We start from the raw sequence: 18,460 nt of genomic DNA, 5'->3' as shown, positions 1-18,460 counted from the left end.
ACGCAATGCTGTGTGGGCATCACAGGGGAGGATTATGAAAACTGAGGTGGCTACATCATCGCTGGTGATATAATCCCATGGAGCCACCTGCTCGGCCACTGCCCGAAGCCGCTTGTGTCTGTGTATGAGTGTTACACGCGGGGCCCGTGGTAACACAAGTTCATCAAAGCGACTCGGGTTGTGGAAGTGCAAAGAAACAGGGAACTGGATCAATTCCTTGTGCTATAAGGAGGGGAAGAAGAAAGGGCAGGAAGGAGAGGCAGGAGGGGAGAGATGGGGAAAGTTGAGCGAGTGGCTTCATGTCTTTGCTGAGTTATGTAAGATCTCAGACGTTATGGCATTAGCCTTGAAGTTATATTTGATCCGACTCTTATAAGAATGAGGGTGATATGCAGATCCTTGCTAGGCTAGGTAAGCCCTACACTACTGAGCTAAATCCCCACCCTTAGTGCCTGAATTCAAAAAGTAAGGATAGGATCATACCCAGAGAAGTTAAACAGTGTATGTGCCTGTGAATGCCCTCATTTCCAGTTGGCACCTAGCTTTTTCTCTCTTGGCATTGTACCTGGGTGTTGTTGATAGGTAAACAGACGATGATAATTCTTGTTTTCATTTGTAAAAGTTACAATGAATCAATTTTGACACTATTAATAGCAACATTTATCTCACCATTGGACACTGTTCCTAACTTTCCTGTGTCAGGCTGTGGGATGACCCTGTCCTCAGGACTGGAACAGGTTCCCCAGGGCTGCTTCTATTTCTAATCCCAAGCAAATCCGGTGCTGCCACGGTGCACTGTGCCGGCAAAGGGGTAGTTCTTGAGAGCCTGCAGTCGCAGGAACTGAAACTGAGTCAGAGGGATTGTGAACTGCGGAGCTCTGATTGCTCTGCCGTGGGAAAGCAGGGGCCAGGGGAGAAGTGGGTCACTGGGTCATGTTTCTCGGGTGCAGCCCCGAATCCTGCCGAGTTAAAGCAAGACCTGTCTCTGTGTGCCTGTGTGAGAGACAGACAGACATATACAGAATATATATGGGGGGGGGGGGTTCCCACAAAGGACTCTCATTCCTCAAGCCACAGGATGACTCATTTTGTCTTCCTGGTAATCCAGATGGGGTCACCCTTCCAAAGGCCATGTTCACGGGCAGAATTTTTTAACAGGGGTATTCTGACTTTCTAGAAAAAGGCCAACATCAACACCAGAAAACCCTTTCTCAGGTCTGTAGGAATAACAGCTGCTGTTTCTCAAACACTACTGAGAGCCAGGCTCCCCACTTGGTACCTGGTGTGTCTTCCCCACTAGGGTCTACTCCCTCTTTCAGAGGTGAGGGTAAGAGAGCGCAGTTAAGTAGCAGTACTCACTGGAGCTGGCTGCCCTACTGAGCTCCCATCCAAGGGCCTCCTGATTCTGCATGAGTGACTTCTTGTGAGTGGCGTGAAGCTGGTTCTGGTGGGGTTATTTACACTTGGGAATTGGCAAGCAGGCCATAGTACTCAGGGTCCCTGGTTTTTGTCTGTTTTTCCCCCCCTTTAAATCACAAGTGAGTTGGTCCTTAAATATTTATCAGCTGCTAAGTGGGCAGACCCAGGATTTGAATGTAAAAGTCTTTCTCATTCGGAAGCTCACACTGTTTGCAGGTTATGTCTCAGGAAGTTGGCTTCAGTGTAGACAGTGGGGCCTTGGAAGCCTCATTACTCCAAGTCAGTGGAACTAACTACGGTCTATTATTCCTTCTTTTGGGACAGTATTAGTAAACTCAAGTATTAGTAAGCACACTTTTTGCTGCAAATCCCTTCCTTGGGGAGGTGTGAAAGTCTACTGTCTACTCCCTCCTCCTAAAATCAAGACGGGGTGTGAGCCGCCAAAGTTCACTCCAGGGAACCAATGGGTATAAAATAAGGCATACTTATTGAGGGTCACAAGGGAAGGTCTGCACCTAGCATGCAGGGTGACTCCTTCATGGCTGTGTGGAAAGTCCCCTCCCCTAATCCTTCCCTCCCTAAACCCTCAGTCTTCCTCAAGGGCTGCAGGACCCTGACAATTAGGGAAGAATTGCACACACCTGGTTTGTAGGCGTGGTCTCTGCATACTCCAGTGAGGATCCCATGGCCCTCCCAGCCCCCTCCCTCCAAGAGGCAACAACCGTCAACAAAAGCCCACCTGGGATGCTCTTCTGGGAGCAGGCCCAGCAAAGATGGCGGCAGTTTGGCTTGCCTTAAATTACAAGGGCTGAGTAATTTAGGTGGGATTTACAAGGTAGTAATAATGCGCTCTCCTCTATGCACTTGGCTTCTTGAAAGCATTTTATAGCCGTTCACTAATTAGTCCTCTGCTGTACTCTGGGAGCAGGTACAATGCTTCCTGATGGGCAAAGCCACAAACTGTAAAAGCACGCAAGGACCCTCACTCCCCTGGGGTAAAAATTTCACAGCCTCGTGTCTGAATCCATATGAAGCCGTGGTGGTCGATTTCCTTTTCGTGTGTGTGTGTGTGTGTGTGTGTGTGTGTGTGTGTGTGAGAGAGAGAGAGAGAGAGAGAGAGAGAGAGAGAGAGAGAGAGAGAGAGCCAGCGAGTGCCTTACCAGAGAGAGAGAGAGAGAGAGAGAGAGAGAGCGCCAGCGAGTGCCTTACCAGAGAGCATGTGTGGAGGTGAGAGGACAAATCCCTAGGGCCTGGTTCTCTCCCTCCACCTTGTTTGGAGGCAAGGTTTTTCTGTCTTCTTTCTGCTCCTTTGCTGTCTTTGAGACCTCCTGTCCCACTGTGTCTGTCTCCCGTCTCAGCACAGGAGCCTCGTGGTTACTGATGCAGACCACGACCTTCAGTGTGGGTTCCGAGGGCTGAACCGAGGCCATCGAGCTCACGTGGCAAGTGTCTTCTACCCGTCAAGCCATCTCTCTGGCCCCATTTCCCCTTAAGATCGGTCCAAACTCTCCCTGGAGGAAGTGAGCTGACCGTCTTTGTGAACACTGTCTCTTATCCCCAAACTTATGCATAGTACATCACTCTTTCCTGGGAAAGATAAAAGAGCCTCAATGTGGTGCCCAGACCCATGGGTGTCTGCCGCCATCTTCAGCTCTGCCTGCTCCCTGGGCTGTTGACGGCTGATGCTCCCCCTCCCGCGGAAGGAGGGGGCTAGGAGGGCCATGGACCAGCACCTGAGTATCCAGAGGCCACTCCCCAAACCAACTGTAAACAAGTCCGGACATGGAGGCTCTGAGAAGGGATAAAGCAGTGGTTCTCAACCTGTGGGTCATGACCCCTCTGGGGGTCACCTAAGACCACCGGAAAACAGAGATTTATATTCCAATTCATAACAGGAGAATTGCAGTTATGAAGTAGCATGGAAATCACTTTATGGTTGGGGTCACCACAACATGAGGAACTGTATTAAAGGGTCACAGTACTAAGAAGGTTGAGAACCACTGAACTAGAGGATTTAGGGAGGGAAGGATTAGGGGAGGGGACTGGCTACACAGCCATGCTGGGTACAGCAGATCATCCAGAGTGGTTGTTTAAGGTCCCCAGGAAGGTATCCCCTAACCTGTGATGAGTTCTGACCTGGGCTCTGTCTTGCTTGGCTGGTGTTGATGGGTTGACACATTCAACCCCTCTGATGCTGTTTCCTCGTCTGCTGGTCAGGACTTGACCCCCACCACTGGCTTACCTGTGAAGCTACCCTGAGCCCGCCCTGAGACTGGGCTTCCTAGACAGACTGGGCCTGCCTCACTCAGTCAGAGGCGAGGATGCCATTAACCATCTGGCTAGCCTGGGCATGCCAACCCTAGAGATTAACAAGGGCAAGATGGGTACAGCTGCAGATTGTACTGTAGCTATGGGCTGTGGGCTCTGCTATGGGCTGTGGGCTCTGCTATGAGCTGCGGGCTCTGCTATGGGCTGCGGGCTCTGCTATGGGCTGTGGGCTCTGCTATGGGCTGTGGGCTCTGCTATGGGCTGTGGGCTCTGCTATGGGCTGCGGGCTCTGCTATGGGCTGCGGGCTCTGCTATGAGCTGCGGGCTCTGCCACAAGCTGCGGGCTCTGCTATGGGCTGCGGGCTCTGCTATGGGCTGCGGGCTCAGCTACGGGCTGCGGCTCTGCTACGGGCTGCGGGCTCAGCTACGGGCTGCGGGCTCTGCTATGGGCTGCGGCTCTGCTACGGGCTGCGGGCTCAGCTACGGGCTGCGGGCTCTGCTATGGGCTGTGGGCTCTGCTATGGGCTGCGGGCTCTGCTACGGGCTGCGGGCTCTGCTATGGGCTCCGGGCTCTGCTACGGGCTGTGGGCTCTGCTATTTGAGTGCAGAGGGTCATTATCTGTATATACCACCCCACCCCAGAGCTGGCCAAGCCTGCCAGGTCCCAAGGAATCCTGGCTCCATCAGCTCTTCACTCAGTGGCCAGTAAAGCCCCATGCATGGCCCTCCTTGGTTACAGGGTAGGTAGGATAATCCTAAACAACTATGTCATGGAGCCTTAAGGCAGTGTTTTTCGACCTCTGGGTCGTAATCCCTTGGGTCAAGATTGTGGGTTGAATGACCCTTTCACAGGGGTCACCTAAGACCATGGGAAAACAGATATTTATGATTCATAGCAGTAGAAAAATTATAGTTATGAAGTAGCAATGAAAATAATTTTATGGTTGGGGGTCACCACAGCATGGGGAGCCGTGTTAAAGGGTCACAGCATTAGGAAGGTCGAGAACCGCTGCCTTAGAGGGAGGTCTTGGAGCTCAGCACACAACTGCCCTGGAGAGGGAACGGCAGGAAGAGACTCCAGTGTGAACACCCAACAGACTCCTCGGGGAGTTCCACTAAACCCTAGAGGCCCACACTCCAGTTCGTGGGAGTCCACTCGCAGTCCTACGCTGGGGACGAGTACAGGAGTTCCTGAAAAGCTCCCTGGGAGATTCTGGTGAGCTGAGGCCAGTATTTGGTTTAGCCCCACTTCTAGTATTACAGACACGAAGGGACTGACAGCCTTGAGTCATACAGCCAGTTCACGGCAGAGTGAGATGTGGATGCAGGATTACTCCGTCCTGGGAATTCCCAAGGGCAGTGAGCACAGCGCCCCTGTGTGAGGATGGGTAGCTCCCCAGCTGACAGCCCAGCTCACACATCTGTTTCAGCTCCTTTCTAGCTTCTTGAGAACACTGCTGGTTCTGGGGGATAGAGGGAAGAAAGGGCCCAGAGCTCCTTCCTGTCTGGGCTCATGTGGTAAAACCTGGCTCTAAGAGCCACTACAGGGCCAAGGGAACAGGCGAAGGGCCCAGCAGGACTGAATGTACCCTGCAGGAGGAACCTCAGCTTCACAGAGCCGGAGGGAGTCAGGCCAGCCACTCAGCTCTTGCTTCCCTTGTCCTCTGTGCACTGCAAGCTGCCTTCAGGGCAGGAACACTATGCTGGACGTGTGTAGGCCTTGTCAAGAAGTCCAGTGGGAAGCTCTGTGAGGTCCAGCTGATCCCTGCACACCACTGTGCTTTGTGTGGAGTTCCCAGAGTCCCCTGGCCACCATTCTACCCTCTGGACACGGATGGGAGGTAGAGGATGGAGTGGGAGACCACCACCATGGCTTCTATGTAGCCCGGACTGGCCTCAAACTTGTGATCCTCCTGCTCAATTCTGAGCGCTGGGGTGACAAGCAGGCCCCATATGCCGGGTGTCCCCAGCTTTGATCCTGCCTGGCTGCAGAGCTGCCAGCCTGAGGTGAGATGTCAGACACCCACCAGTGACAACCCTTGACCCCCAGATTTTGTCTCCCATAAATAATGCACATAGCGCCACAATAGCTCAAGCAGCTCCCATAGGCCCAGAGAGATAGGGAAGACTAGAACCCACAAAGGAGCTGGTGACCGGCATGGTGCTGGGACCCAAGAATTACTGAGTGCTGGGGTTGGGCCCGTGGAGTGGGCAATTGAACCCTAGAGATTCAGAATTTTTCAGTCACCTCTTCTCCAGTAGAAGACTTCTCCAACTGGAAATGTGTACCCCACCTAAACTTGACACTAGTTTAGGTGGGGTAGGGAGAAGCCAAGGGTGTTCAACCAAAATTTAAACTTTGAAAGTCATTAAGGACAAAGACTTGAAAGAAGGGTGTGTGTGGTCATGATATTTTATTTTCCCTGGAAGACTTCTGCATCAGAAAGGAGTTTATTTCTTCCGGCTAAGAAATGTGAAGAGGACAGAGGAGCAACCAGCAATGATGGGTGCTAGGATTCGGGGTTCTACCAGCCAGCTCAAGTCTGGGCTCCAGCAGAGTAGGGCTGTGTGGGACAGGCAGTGACGCTGTATGAGCAAAAGACCGCCATGAAGACTTTCCAAGAGGCTTCCAGGAAGCGGCCTGTGTGCTGACAGCGCGTGGACGGAGCAGTCTGGTTGGTTGCCTCTCAACACTGGTGTTTCCTAGAGCTTTCCATTGGCAAATGCAGCCTCCTGGAACTGTGGGACAAAGGTTTTGAAATAAGCCCTGGTGGGAAAGAGGGAGAAATAAAACTGTGGTTAGCACAAACGGCTTGAGCAAAAGAATGCGACTCAGAGCTTGCGACCTAACTCGGAACAGTTGTGATTTACTTCCTGCGTCCTGGGATGGTCTCTCCTCTCAGAGGCAAAGCCTCTGCATTGTTCAAGGAAGGTGCGTGCAGCTCACCCCTGTGCTCCCTCTCCTGGGAATTCAAAGGACCTGTTTGATGACCTTCCTGCCTGCCAGGTTTACTAGACACTCACCCTGAGAGTCTACTGCCTTTCCTAGGAGAAAGATGGGGTTTGATCCAAGCTCTAGGTCAGAGAGCCACAGTGACACCCAGTCACTTCCATGATTGAAGATATCATCATGGTCATAGTCTCCTAAGTTGAATCTGGGACTTCATAAAGGTATAATAAGGATTCCTAAATGAGTTATGGTTTGTATTTATTTCTAAAGCACACGTGCAGTTTAGTTTCCTGGCTGGGTTTTGGGACAACCTTCTAAAGACAGACAGAATCTGGGAGAGAACATACAACTTTCTGGATATCTGATTTTTTCAATTTAGATAAAGTGTTACTCTGTAGCCGAGCTAGTCTGGCCCTTACTACATAGCTGAGGCAAGCCTAGAACTCAAAACCCTAGGCTGGCCCCTAACTCCCAGTAATTCTCCTGTCTCAGTTTACCCAGTGATGGTATTAAAGATATGAGCCACCATGGTTGACCCAGACACCCAGATTTCTACTCTGCAGAGAGAAAGCCACATTCCACGTCAGTAGACGGAATGTGTGAGCCTACTCCCTGCCAGGCATTGAGTGACCCAGAGGTGGGACCTGCTATGTAGGAGACCAGTTCTGCAGAGGAGGCAGACACAGAATCAACATTGAGGTGGGTGGTAGGTACATCTCGGGGGTGGGCCCTGTGGACCCTACCAGGTAGTCATTGACAGGCAGTGGTGGGTGTTATCGGCAGAAGGCACAGCAGGAGGAAGCCTGTTGGAAAGGAGGGTTGGAGAGAGAGAAAGAGGAAGGTGCCTTTTATTGCCCAGGCTTGCCTCCAAGTCCCTGACCCACTCCCACAGAATCCCCGTCTCCCGTAGGCATCTGGAGGTGGCTCACCCAGTAATCTCACTTTCCCAGAAGAGCAACAAGAAGTAGAAGGAGGCCTCAAGAACTGCCACCATCCACACAGAGATCTGGTTCTGATAAGACTGGCCTCCAGGCTCCAGCTCTTAGGAGGTGAGGAGAGCCGAGTTAGGTGTGGAGGCGCTGACCAGAAGTGCGTGTGCCTGAGTACCGAGGGAACGGGCACGGGGTCCTGAGTACCGAGGGGATGGGCACGGAGTCCTGAGTACCGAGGGGACGGGAACAAAGTACTGAGTACCGGGGGACGGGCACGGAGTACTGAGTACCGAGGGGACGGGAACAAAGTACTGAGTACCGAGGGGATGGGCACGGAGTACTGAGTACCGAGGGGACGGGAACAAAGTACTGAGTACCGAGGGGACGGGCACGGAGTCCTGAGTACCGAGGGGACGGGCACGGAGTCCTGAGTACCAGGGGAACGGGCACGGAGTCCTGAGTACCAGGGGAACGGGCACGGAGTCCTGAGTACCAAGAGGAGGGGCACGGAGTCCTGGGTACCGAGGGGATGGGAACAAAGTACTGAGTACCGAGAGGAGGGGCACAGAGCCACCTGAGAGAGCACAGGCAGATGGAGTCAGCTCCAGCACACGGCCTGGGACACTAACCCAACAGGTCCTGGGGCAGTCATCTCTAGACCAGACTGAATGCAGTTATTGATAACACTGCCCTCCTCCACCAGCTCCACAGATCCCTTCTAAGTATGTTGCTCTGAATGTCGGGGCTTTTCAGTCCTGGAACCAGAAGGGCTCTAGCAGGCCCAAACATGGCACTGACAGGTTTTGCCTTTTACCCTTCTCTGCCTTGCAAAAACAAAAACAAAAAACCCATTAGATTACATTCCTAAAGCTAACCACCAAGGCCTATTCCCTTATTTCGTTACTTCCTCCTCCTGAGGCTGACCACCAAGGTCCAGCAATCAAAGTACTGAAGCCCAACAATCAAAAGCCCCCTTTTGGGTGCCCTAATTAACCTGTCCAATCAAAATTACACACCTCATCCAAACAGGGTTTTCCCTTTTCTAAACTGCCATTTGCCTACGGACTACATCCCTCTCCCTCTCCTCTCTATCCAGAGAGTCCTTTGTCCCTCTGGGGCAAATAAATCTCTGTGCTGACTCGTCCTTTCAGTAGCATTCAGAAGCTACTGTCCTCTCTGGAAGTGCGCTCTCTCTGTCTCTGTCTCTCTCTCTCTGTCTCTCTCTCTGCCTCTGTCTCTCTCTCTCTGTCTCTCTCTCTCTCTTTCTCTGCCTCTCTCTCTCTCTCAATTCTGTGACTTCAAGCATCTTAGATTGCCTGTCTTTCTCTCTGTCTCTCTGTCTCTGTCTGTCTGTTTCTCTCTCCCAGACACAACTTTTCTTGGTGTTTGTCTCGCCCCGCTCTCCACTCCCTTCACGGAGAGCAAGTTCATGAGCGAAGGCTTGCGTCACGTTCAGAACTCTCTAGCCTGGTCTCCACCCTTCTTCCCCTCCCAAATTTCCAGTCACACAGTCCCAACCACCTGCAGGACATTCTGACCTAGAATTTGCACTTCTGTAAGAGCGCTTTTGGTTTCCAAGGCTCCCTAAATCCTTGCAGGGAATCCACCCTTAAGAGTCTCTTTGTTAGCCGGGCGGTGGTGGCGCACGCCTTTAATCCCAGCACTTGGGAGGCAGAGGCAGGCGGATCTCTGTGAGTTCGAGACCAGCCTGGTCTACAGAGCTAGTTCCAGGACAGGCTCCAAAACCACAGAGAAACCCTGTCTCGAAAAACAAACAAACAAACAAAAAAAAAAAAAAGAGTCTCTTTGTTCTTGGTGACACTCCTGTTCCAATCTTGCTACCTTTTAACAAAACTGCTGCAGAAGCCCACTTCCCTTAGGACACAAGCCAGCCATGCCTTTCTGCTGCAGAGATGAACTGTCTCTGTCACCACCCTGACCGAGACCTTAACATTCTCCAAACTCTTGTCCTGTCTCAGGGCTTCTCACTAGCTGCCTTCCACTTGTTTGCTTTTTCCCTTTAAATAACAAACGCATTCTTCAATTCTTTTGAGGTATATATTCCTTTGAAAAGTAAAGAAAACAAAGGACCCTCGTCTCCTCAGAAAAATGCACACCCCTCCATTCTTTTACATGCATCTTACACAACTAAGGGATGACACACTCCTAAGCCCACCCACAGTTTAGTAAATGTGCCCCAAGTCTATGTACGTGCCCCGTCCTCTCCCTCCTTCTCACACACACCACTCCCTACCTTCCTGCCCATTTGGACTCGATGCTTTTGCTTTCCAAGCCTCTTGAGCACCAGATTACTCTCTTCTGCACAGTCATTTCTTATGCTTCCACGGCGCTGACCCCCAGATTCACACATTCTCCCTGACAGGCCACATTGCTAGCCCCTGTAAAAAATGGCTTAGGTCTGGTTCAGCATGTTGGCCACTGGTAGGCAAGGGTTGGCTTAAGCACAGGCATTACTAACTGTTAAAGAAGGTGGGTGAGATAAGAATACTTCACCAATAAATGTAGAGTTTCGGTGCTGAGAAAACTTGTCCATTCCTAAATTTCCATCTGTACCAGGAATCGGAGCAGAAGACAAAGCACCATCGTGGCTAAATCACTGTCCTTCTCTGACATTTGACTCTAAAGCACTGTGAACAGCTCCACCAGGCCAAACATTCTTTTTAAAAAGTATTTATTTATTTATATTTCATGTACAATTGGTGTTTTGCCATGAGTGTTGGGTCTCCTGGAACTAGAATCACAGACAGTGGATCCTCTGGAAGAGCAGTCAGTGCTCTTAACCACTGAGCCATCTCACCAGCCTGAGACCAAACATTCTTAATGCAAAAGGAAGGGCCGTGATGCAGCAGGAGGGGTCTCTTACCTCGAACAAAGCTTGACAGATCAAGAGAAGCCCTGATGCAAGGCTCACAATGGTCAGTGTGGCAACCCTGGCTGCCAGCCAGACATGATGGGTGTTCATTCCTTACGTGTTCCAGCGGCTTGTTTTCCCAACAGTCTGGATGTGTGGAGGAGGAAAGCTAGCCCTCTTAGCTGAGAATCAGAGAGAACAGGCAGCCCCCAGCCTCTGTAGCCCTTGCTTCAATGTCACTGTGGACAGGGTCACTGTGGCCACACGACAGGGAAGAGACTGTAGTTAGGCTCCAGCAGCGCACCAACATGGCTGGTGAGTGGATGGTGCACGCTGCTCTGGGCAGTGGCCCGAGTCTGGCAGCCATAGTCCCAAGGAGTTCCCTGCCGTCCCTCCCAGGTTCTGGAGCGATTCAGCCGCTCAGTTTTGTGTTCCTAGGAACACTTCTGAGGAAGGGGCTGCAAGGTCTTTACACCAGAAAGCACGACTGAGAGGCAAGCTCTTTCCTTTGCAGAAAATTCTGAAGTTTCCTGCGTGTCCCGGGCTTTCCCTGCCAGGGCAAACTGTGCCTCCAAGGGGGAAGTGTGGCGAGGGCTATTTAAAGGCATGATGCTACCAGCTGTTTGCAGCGATCGCTTCTCAGCTTGGATCCTCATTAAGTCAGTCAAGGGAGGGGAAGCAGGCACAGGAAGGGGAAAATGACAACTGGCGCCCACCCATTTATAGATGTTTTTAGAGAACTGTTTTCAATTATTTCACTTTTTGCCGGAGAAAATGAAGAACCGCCCAGGGCCCAGCATGCTAATGGCACTAGGTATCCACATCTGTTACCAAAGGCAAAGTGTCCAGGAAGCTTCCCGAGCCTGTGATGTGGTGGGAAAGGTCCTTTGCCTCAGCATTAGCTGGCCAGGGGTGGGAGTGGGGGCAGGAGACAGATGCCTGGCGTCAGCCAAGTTCCTCACTACACACACGCTAGAAGTCTCCGTTTCAGATCAATTCAGAGTCCACTGTGTTTTAGAGTGGAATAAGGTGCTGATACTCTTGTCTGATTGAAGATCTATTGTTCAGGGTTTCAGAAAAGCCAGTACAAACTAAGAATCTCCAGAAAACAAAATGCAGAACTGGGATCCCAGGCTGCGAGTAGGTCAGTTCTGTGCGGAGCAGGGCAAGGAGCCAGGAGACGCAGTGCTGAGCAGCCCTCCTCCTGGCCTTAGACCCAGGGCTGATGATCTACTTCTCTCCTCCACACAGCCTAGAGCTCGGCCTGCCCCTGCCTAAGGTATGCTGCTGCACGCTGCGGATGACAGGGCAGGGAGAGTAGGTTCTGAAGCCAGCCAGACCTCAGTTTCAGGCCGGTTCATTTGTCTTACTAGCTGGATCCTTTGGGCAAGTGACATTAGCTTTGGTTTCTTCATTTATGATATGGGAATGATTATGTGGCTACCTTTAAAGGTTCTTAAATGAGATGGTCCAAGTTAAGCACTTGACATAGTAACTGGCCTAATAGATACCCAACGATGCTGTTACCATGGGGACCAAGCTGGCTGTAAGCAGCGGGGAGAGGTTTAGAATTTCTGGAAACAGCAGCAAGTGTTGTGTGGAACTGTGGTAGAGGGATGGCTTCTACAGGGAGAGGACAGAGGTCTGAGGGTCCATGCCCTCAGTTCGTCTTCTTCCCTGTGGCTTCTTGACTAAGCCCTCCTTTCCCACATATCACACATAGTTGGCAGCTGGGGAAGTGCGATGGCTATTCTCACACTGGACATGTACCCACGGTCATCAGGACATCATATATCTTTTGAAATTCAGTCCTGACCTGCTTGGTGTCATACTGATAGCATCCGAGGGTGAGCTCTGCAGTCAAAGGTACCCCCAGCCCCTAGGTCCTCATTCTTCTTCTCCCAAACCTACTGGGTTTGTTTTTGTTTTTGGGTGTGGGCTTTTTTTTTTTTTTTTTTTTTTTTGGTCAGGAAGGAGGCTGCAGCTGTTGACAAGGGTATAAGAGTCATGTGACTAGCTGCCCAAGACAAGGACAGAGTTATTTGGTCTGATCCTCACACAGATCTTTTTATTTTACAAAAGCCTAAACATTTGCCTTCTTCCAAAACAGGACTTGGATTAAAAAATGCTTTTCCTTGGGCAACTGTAAGATGAGACCTGTGATGTTTTGTTTAAGCCAGGCCAGCCTGGTGCTGGGTTGGGGTAGGGTGGGCTGGGAGAAATGGTTCAGAGACATGACCCTCGCTGTCAGCAAATCCAGAATATCTAAATCAAGTCAGAGGTCACTTCTGAAAGCAGAGGCAGTTGTAAGCCCCTCAGAGTTCTCTCTGCCCTTCCCAGATTTTGCTCTGCAGCTGTGCCTTCAACAGGCACATGTTTTCCATCAGTCATATGAAAACCGATTGTGGTATGAAAATCAAAGCCGTCCTGTAAATAGTGTAAGACAAGTCCCGCTAATCATGCCTCGTGGTCTTTGGTCTTGCCTTGTCCTCATTGTCCTGGACTGCCACTGTAAATAGTGACTCACTCTGGGCTCTCGCCTCATGTCAAAGGCCAGGCTTATAATAGATCTCTACAGAGAGACCTGGCTCCATTTCGATGCCCTTTACCCCAAACCTTTCAAAGCCCAGGGAACAACTGTCCATCTAACGTGGGTACCATGGTGAATCAGTGACTGCCAGTGGGAGTCTGGCTGGCTGTTGGGCCCTGGGTGATGGGGGCCTGGTTCTCTGGTGATGGGTTTAAGAACGTGCACGTTTGTAATGGTTCACAAATAGTCTTGCTATACATGCCAGTCCTTGCTTGTTTCCAGGTTGGGGTTGGGGTATTTAAGCTTATAAAATGGGGAATTAGCACTGTAGATACAAAGTCTTGATATCAAGTTGAGAACACAATGTCACATGCTGATGACTTCAGGCACAGACAGGGCCCTGCCCTCAGCTGGCCCCCAGTCTTCCTTAGGCTGAATTCCATGGTGTTCTGCGCGCCAGCCACAGGAAGCATAGCCTGACTTGGTTGGGGATGCTTAGACTTGTGTCTAGACTGTGTGTTAGGCATTTTGCCTCCTCACCTACGAGAAGGCTGAGGTTGCGGTCTCAGCATTGCTAAGCTCAGTCAGAAGCTGTTGCAGAAGGACTTCAGAGACCACTTCTACACATCAAAGTAGTGGGATGGAATCTGGTTCCTGCCAAATCATAGGGTATTTAAAAATTCTAAACTGGTCAGGATTACCTAGCAGTTCTTTGCCCTTCTGAAGCCCTTTGAGGGGTCCTTCGGAGCCTGGCCAGCTCCTTTGCAGCCAGTTACTGCAATTGTTGGGGCTAGTATTTACTCCCCAGGATGCAAGTATCTCTGGACCCCTCCCTCTGCCCTGGTGCAGGGCATGAGAAGGCAGAGGAAAAGAGCACAGGGCCAGCTGGCCAGAGGGGAGGGAGGGAGGGAGAGGATGTCCAAAGGTCTCAAGCCTCCTCAGTCCCCAAGCTGACTTGCTCTGCTTGGTTTCCATCTCTGAGTGAATGCCTCCATCATATGCCAGACAGTTTCCCACACCCCTCTGAGGGAAGATCCGCTTGTATGCATCCATCTTTGCAGCCCCCGTTTCACACTGCGTATTCTGCACGCAGCAGGTCTGCATGGATTCCTCAGATACAGGGGGCTTTAGAACAATATAGTCTCATAACGGAAGGAATGCTCACAGTTGTTACAGGGAAGAGTGAACAGAGGCCAGGTTGGGTTGCAATGGCCCCTTAGTATGATGTAGAATCATGGGATGCCCAATAGGCTTTTTCTGTAAGCCCCTCAAGGCTGAGATTAGGATGGCCCATCCGTGTCTGGTGCCTGCCTTCCTCAGGCCCCATTCCAGGTGAATTCCAACCTGTGCATAAATGAATGAAATCTGCTGCAAGGGTGCCTGGCAGTCCAGGAGCTGGCAAGCAAGTCTTCTCATTTGTTTCCTCTCTGGTCAACGCTGTAGACATCACAACCCGCTGGTACAAGGCTCACGTGACCACCAGAAGACCCCGAATGAACTGGCTGAGCTGCAGCAAGTAGGTGTTGGGAACTGAGGAATGGGGGGCTGATGGAGGCTTGGACGCCCAAGCACAGCCAGCCCTGTACTCATCTGGTCTCATGACCTCCTTCTGCCTATTACGCTCGCACAGCGATCCTCTGGTTACTCTGTCCAGGGTGAGCACGAACCCAGCAGAGGCCAGGATGTGATGGCAATGTGAAGGTCCATGGAGGGTGCAGGGATCTGACCATAGCCCTGGCCACAAGAAGGGGCACTCATTGGCTCACTTGCTAGGGGCAAGTGACCGCCTATGTATCTGATGCTGCTGAGTCACCTTCATGGTCACAGATGGCCTTCCATGGCTTAGTAAGCAAAAGGGGAAAAACCAAGGCATGACCCCCAGAAAGGAAGTGCTCATGCTACCAGCTGGGCTGACCACAGGGGGTATGGGATCTAGGCTCTAACACATGAAGGTGGTGCCTCAGGGTTTCCATACAGCATCACTGGGCATTAGTCTAGACTTGGGGTCCAGTTTTAGTCTCAAAGGACCAAGAACACCCTTCAACATCAAATTTTTGGAGGCTTAAAACCATCATATCCCTGGTGAGCTTCTTGCAGGGCTATGGTAGATTGTCTACCAGGTACTAAATATGGCCTTTGTGGTGAATGCTAGACCTCAGTGTCTAGGAGCTGCAGCGCATGACTTCCCCAGCCACTTGGGGAAATACTTGTTGGGTTTTGGGCACAGCTTTTGGTCACTCAGTGCTCTGAGTCTTTGTCCTGTAGGTTAGGTATATACAGGTAGCTCCTAGGGCAGACTGAGGGTCTTCTACCTCCTTTCCATTCATGACAGGTGCACTGGAGAGGTCAAGGAGCAAACAGAGCAGGGGTGCCTGCTGTGCCCACAGGGCTCACCCACTTCACTCCACAGCAGCTCAGGGGCCTGCAGTGCCCCCCTGGCCTATGCTCTCAGTTCTCTGAGGCCCTAAGTGTCAGTTACAGCCAAGGAAGAGAGGGGAGATAAAAGGCATAGGTACAATGTAGGCAAGTGATATCCGTCCATGGTATGAAGTGGGCTCATTCAAATCCTGGGCTGTGAAGTCCATTTAGTGGGTCCTGACCTGTATTAAAATAAGCTAAGTAAAATCAGAGAGGGTCACATGTGGCCAGGAGGAATACTTTTTTGTGAAATTTCTGATTATATACACTGAATTAGGATGTAAAATGAATATCTTGCTGTGGGTTGTGGTTAAAAAATGTCTAGAAGTCGCAAGTATAAGGGAAGGAAGGAGCTGCTATATGCAAGACACCATGTTGCCTGTATTCATCTCTGTTGTTTCCATTGATTCCTAATGGCCCCAATGAGAAACCAATGATCCAGAGATGCCCAGCGGCTTTTCTAAGGTCACACACTAACAGGAGGTTATGCTATGAGGAATCCAGGGCTGCTGACTCCAAAGAATACATTCCTTCCTTTCCATCCCGCCAGAGTTCCAGCCATTGAGGTGAGAAATGGGCTCCATCCCCGGCTCTACCACAAGAATAAGCATCTCATTTCCTTATCTACATGGGGAGTAGGAGATAAAATAGCTTGATTTGGCTCTCCACCCACAAAATATCATTTTAGCCGGATGTTCTTTTCATCCACTACAACTTTTGTTAGAATAGCCGACTACCCAGTAATGAACTCCAAGAGCCACTCGTGGCCGATTCTCACAGCCTCTGCATTTGTTCTGTAGCTGCTGACTGGTACCCTGCCCTGGGTAGGAGCTCAGTAGAACTATGCCTGTGATAACAAGGCACAAAGAGATGAGTCTGATCTTGTTGCCCATTTGGTTCTCTGAAGTGTTGTGCACCCTGATGAACCCCAAGGCTTGTCTAGAAGGAAGGAAAGGAACTCCAGGGGGTATAAGTGGTTCACCCAGGTAACACTGGAGGTACCATAAATGCTCCCTAAATAATGAGTCCTAGAAGAACAAAGGGTACCCAGAAGCTTAAACCTTCTATAGCTGCTGCTGAATGTAATAAAATGGGACGCCTTTGATCCACACAGTGGACTGAGTCTCGGGATGCTTGAGAGAGTCCAGCTGTTTCTTACTTGCTGTGAGACCTTCATAAGCTGCCTTCCCTCTCTAGGCCCCAGAAGCCCCATATGTAAAATGAAGGGATGGTTTCTAAGGCAACTACTAGGTCAAGAATATTATTATCTGTTATTGTTTGTTATTACTATTGCTTTACTGTCAACCCACCCGCGTTAGTCATAGGTAGTTTCTCAAGCGGGAAGCAGTAATTTCATAAATGACTTCTCCCTGTACTTTACTGGAGGGGCTTCCTCCAAGACTTAATAAGCATTATCAGAGGCACTGCATATGTCTGAGGCTGCTATACAGTCCCTCTGGTTCTCCAGATCTGACCTACAATCCTAAGAAGGATGGACAATGTCCGTCCTGGCCATCTTCCTTCCATCCTTCATATGAACAGACAACTGGACGTGCATACACTTAGAGAGTTCATGGCCTAGTACTGGCCGGTTCCTGGGGGGATAAAGGAACTCATGCAAGCAGGGCTGGCTCTCAGGGAGCACATAAACATTTGAGTCCCTGGTCGGGAAGCTCAATGCTGGCCCTGGAAGGGAGCTTGGTGCTTTGCTTTCACTCATGGGCCAAGTCTTCCTGGGCTCACTCATTTACTGCCAGTGAGGAAACTGTCTTTTCTGCTCAGATTTATACCAGGGCATTATGTAGCAGGCCAGACGTCTAGCATCTTTAATGACAATAATAACAATAATAATAATAATAATAATGATTTGCATTTATACAAGGCCTTTCATCAGGGATCTTAAAGTGTATCACAAGCAATAATTAATTTTCATTCGCAAGTCTGGGAGCCAGCTAGATAGAAGCCCCTTTATTTCATGGGTACAGGATATTTTCTTGCACCCTGGAGCATGTTGGGAGGCCGTTTTGCCTCTTGGAAATCCAACCCCTTCTTTATTGAGGCCTGGGTTAACATCAGGCTCTGCTGTGGAGGTTCCTGCGCCAGCCATCCCCAACTAGACTGATTTGGTGCTGGAGAAACCCAGCACTGGGAGGGAGTCTGAGTAGGCTGAGGCAGGGCTTGTCCTAGCGGCACTTGGGCGGGGTGACGCTCTTGGGTGCCTTTTAGGGCAGGGAGCTCAATATTTGCATAGACGTTGTCCTTTTTTTGTGGTAAGCCCTGGCCTGACCTTTGTGGGCCATGCACACAGTGGACGGGTGGCCACACAGTGGTTGGGTGGGCGGAGGCTGCACCACCTGAGCTGGGTCCTGCCCCTGTGAGTGTTACAGGGAGTCTCCTGAGTGTTTCTGGCTTTGGTACTGTGGTCTGCCAAGCTATAGAAGCAGTTCTCCAGATTATGCTCCATCTCAGGCGGTCGACTCTAGTTCTCTCCGGGCTTATCTCGGGGCAGGTGGGCGCATCATCTCAGTGACACAGAAGTGCCCCCAATTTTCATTTAATGGCTGATTACTGATGGAGTGGATGTGTTTTCTTTTTAAGGATCTGTTCCCTTTCTACTTTAGTGCTGGAGACTGACCCAATGGCTCAATACACACCAAGCAAGAGCTCTACCACTTGTCCCAATGGCTCGATACACACCAAGCAAGAGCTCTACCCTTTTCCACCTAAAGGTCTATTCTTCTTTAGGTTTTTAAATTATATTTCATTGTTTTATGTGTATGGGTATTTTGCTGGCATTTATGTCTGTGAACTACATACATGACTGGTGGCCCACACATACAGAAGAAGTCATTGGATCCCCTGGAAGTGGAGTTACAGACAGTTGTGAGCTGCCATGTGGGTTCTGGGAATCCAACCTGGGTCCTCTGAAAGAGCAGCCAGTGCTCTTAACTGCTGAGCCATCTCTCTTGCCTTTCCCACAATTTTTGAGACAGGGTCTCATTATGAGGTGAATTCACTATTTAGACTATACTGGCCTTGAACTTACAGTGATCTACTTGCCTCTGCCTCAC

At 50.6% G+C, this 18,460-nt stretch overlaps 1 protein-coding gene across 3 annotated transcripts in view; it reads right to left on the bottom strand.

Annotated features, from left to right (window-relative positions):
• Positions 1-6,082: 6,082 nt before the first annotated feature.
• Babam2 (BRISC and BRCA1 A complex member 2) overlaps positions 6,083-18,460 on the bottom strand; it is a 384,660-nt gene continuing 372,282 nt past the window's right edge. For 2 of the 3 annotated variants that reach the window (XM_075955398.1, XM_075955399.1), the window contains exon 12: positions 6,083-6,454. In XM_075955398.1, the coding sequence (XP_075811513.1) occupies positions 6,391-6,454 (64 nt within the window). In that variant the 3' untranslated portion in view covers positions 6,083-6,390. The remainder of the gene's footprint in view (positions 6,455-18,460) is intronic. The other variant, XM_075955401.1, reaches the window with a different exon arrangement.

This window comes from Microtus pennsylvanicus, chromosome 21 (genome assembly GCF_037038515.1).
Source record: "Microtus pennsylvanicus isolate mMicPen1 chromosome 21, mMicPen1.hap1, whole genome shotgun sequence".
Classification (NCBI taxonomy): domain Eukaryota; kingdom Metazoa; phylum Chordata; class Mammalia; order Rodentia; family Cricetidae; genus Microtus; species Microtus pennsylvanicus.
Note: the sequence above shows the minus strand (reverse complement) of the source record. Positions and strands in the feature narration are given on the sequence as shown.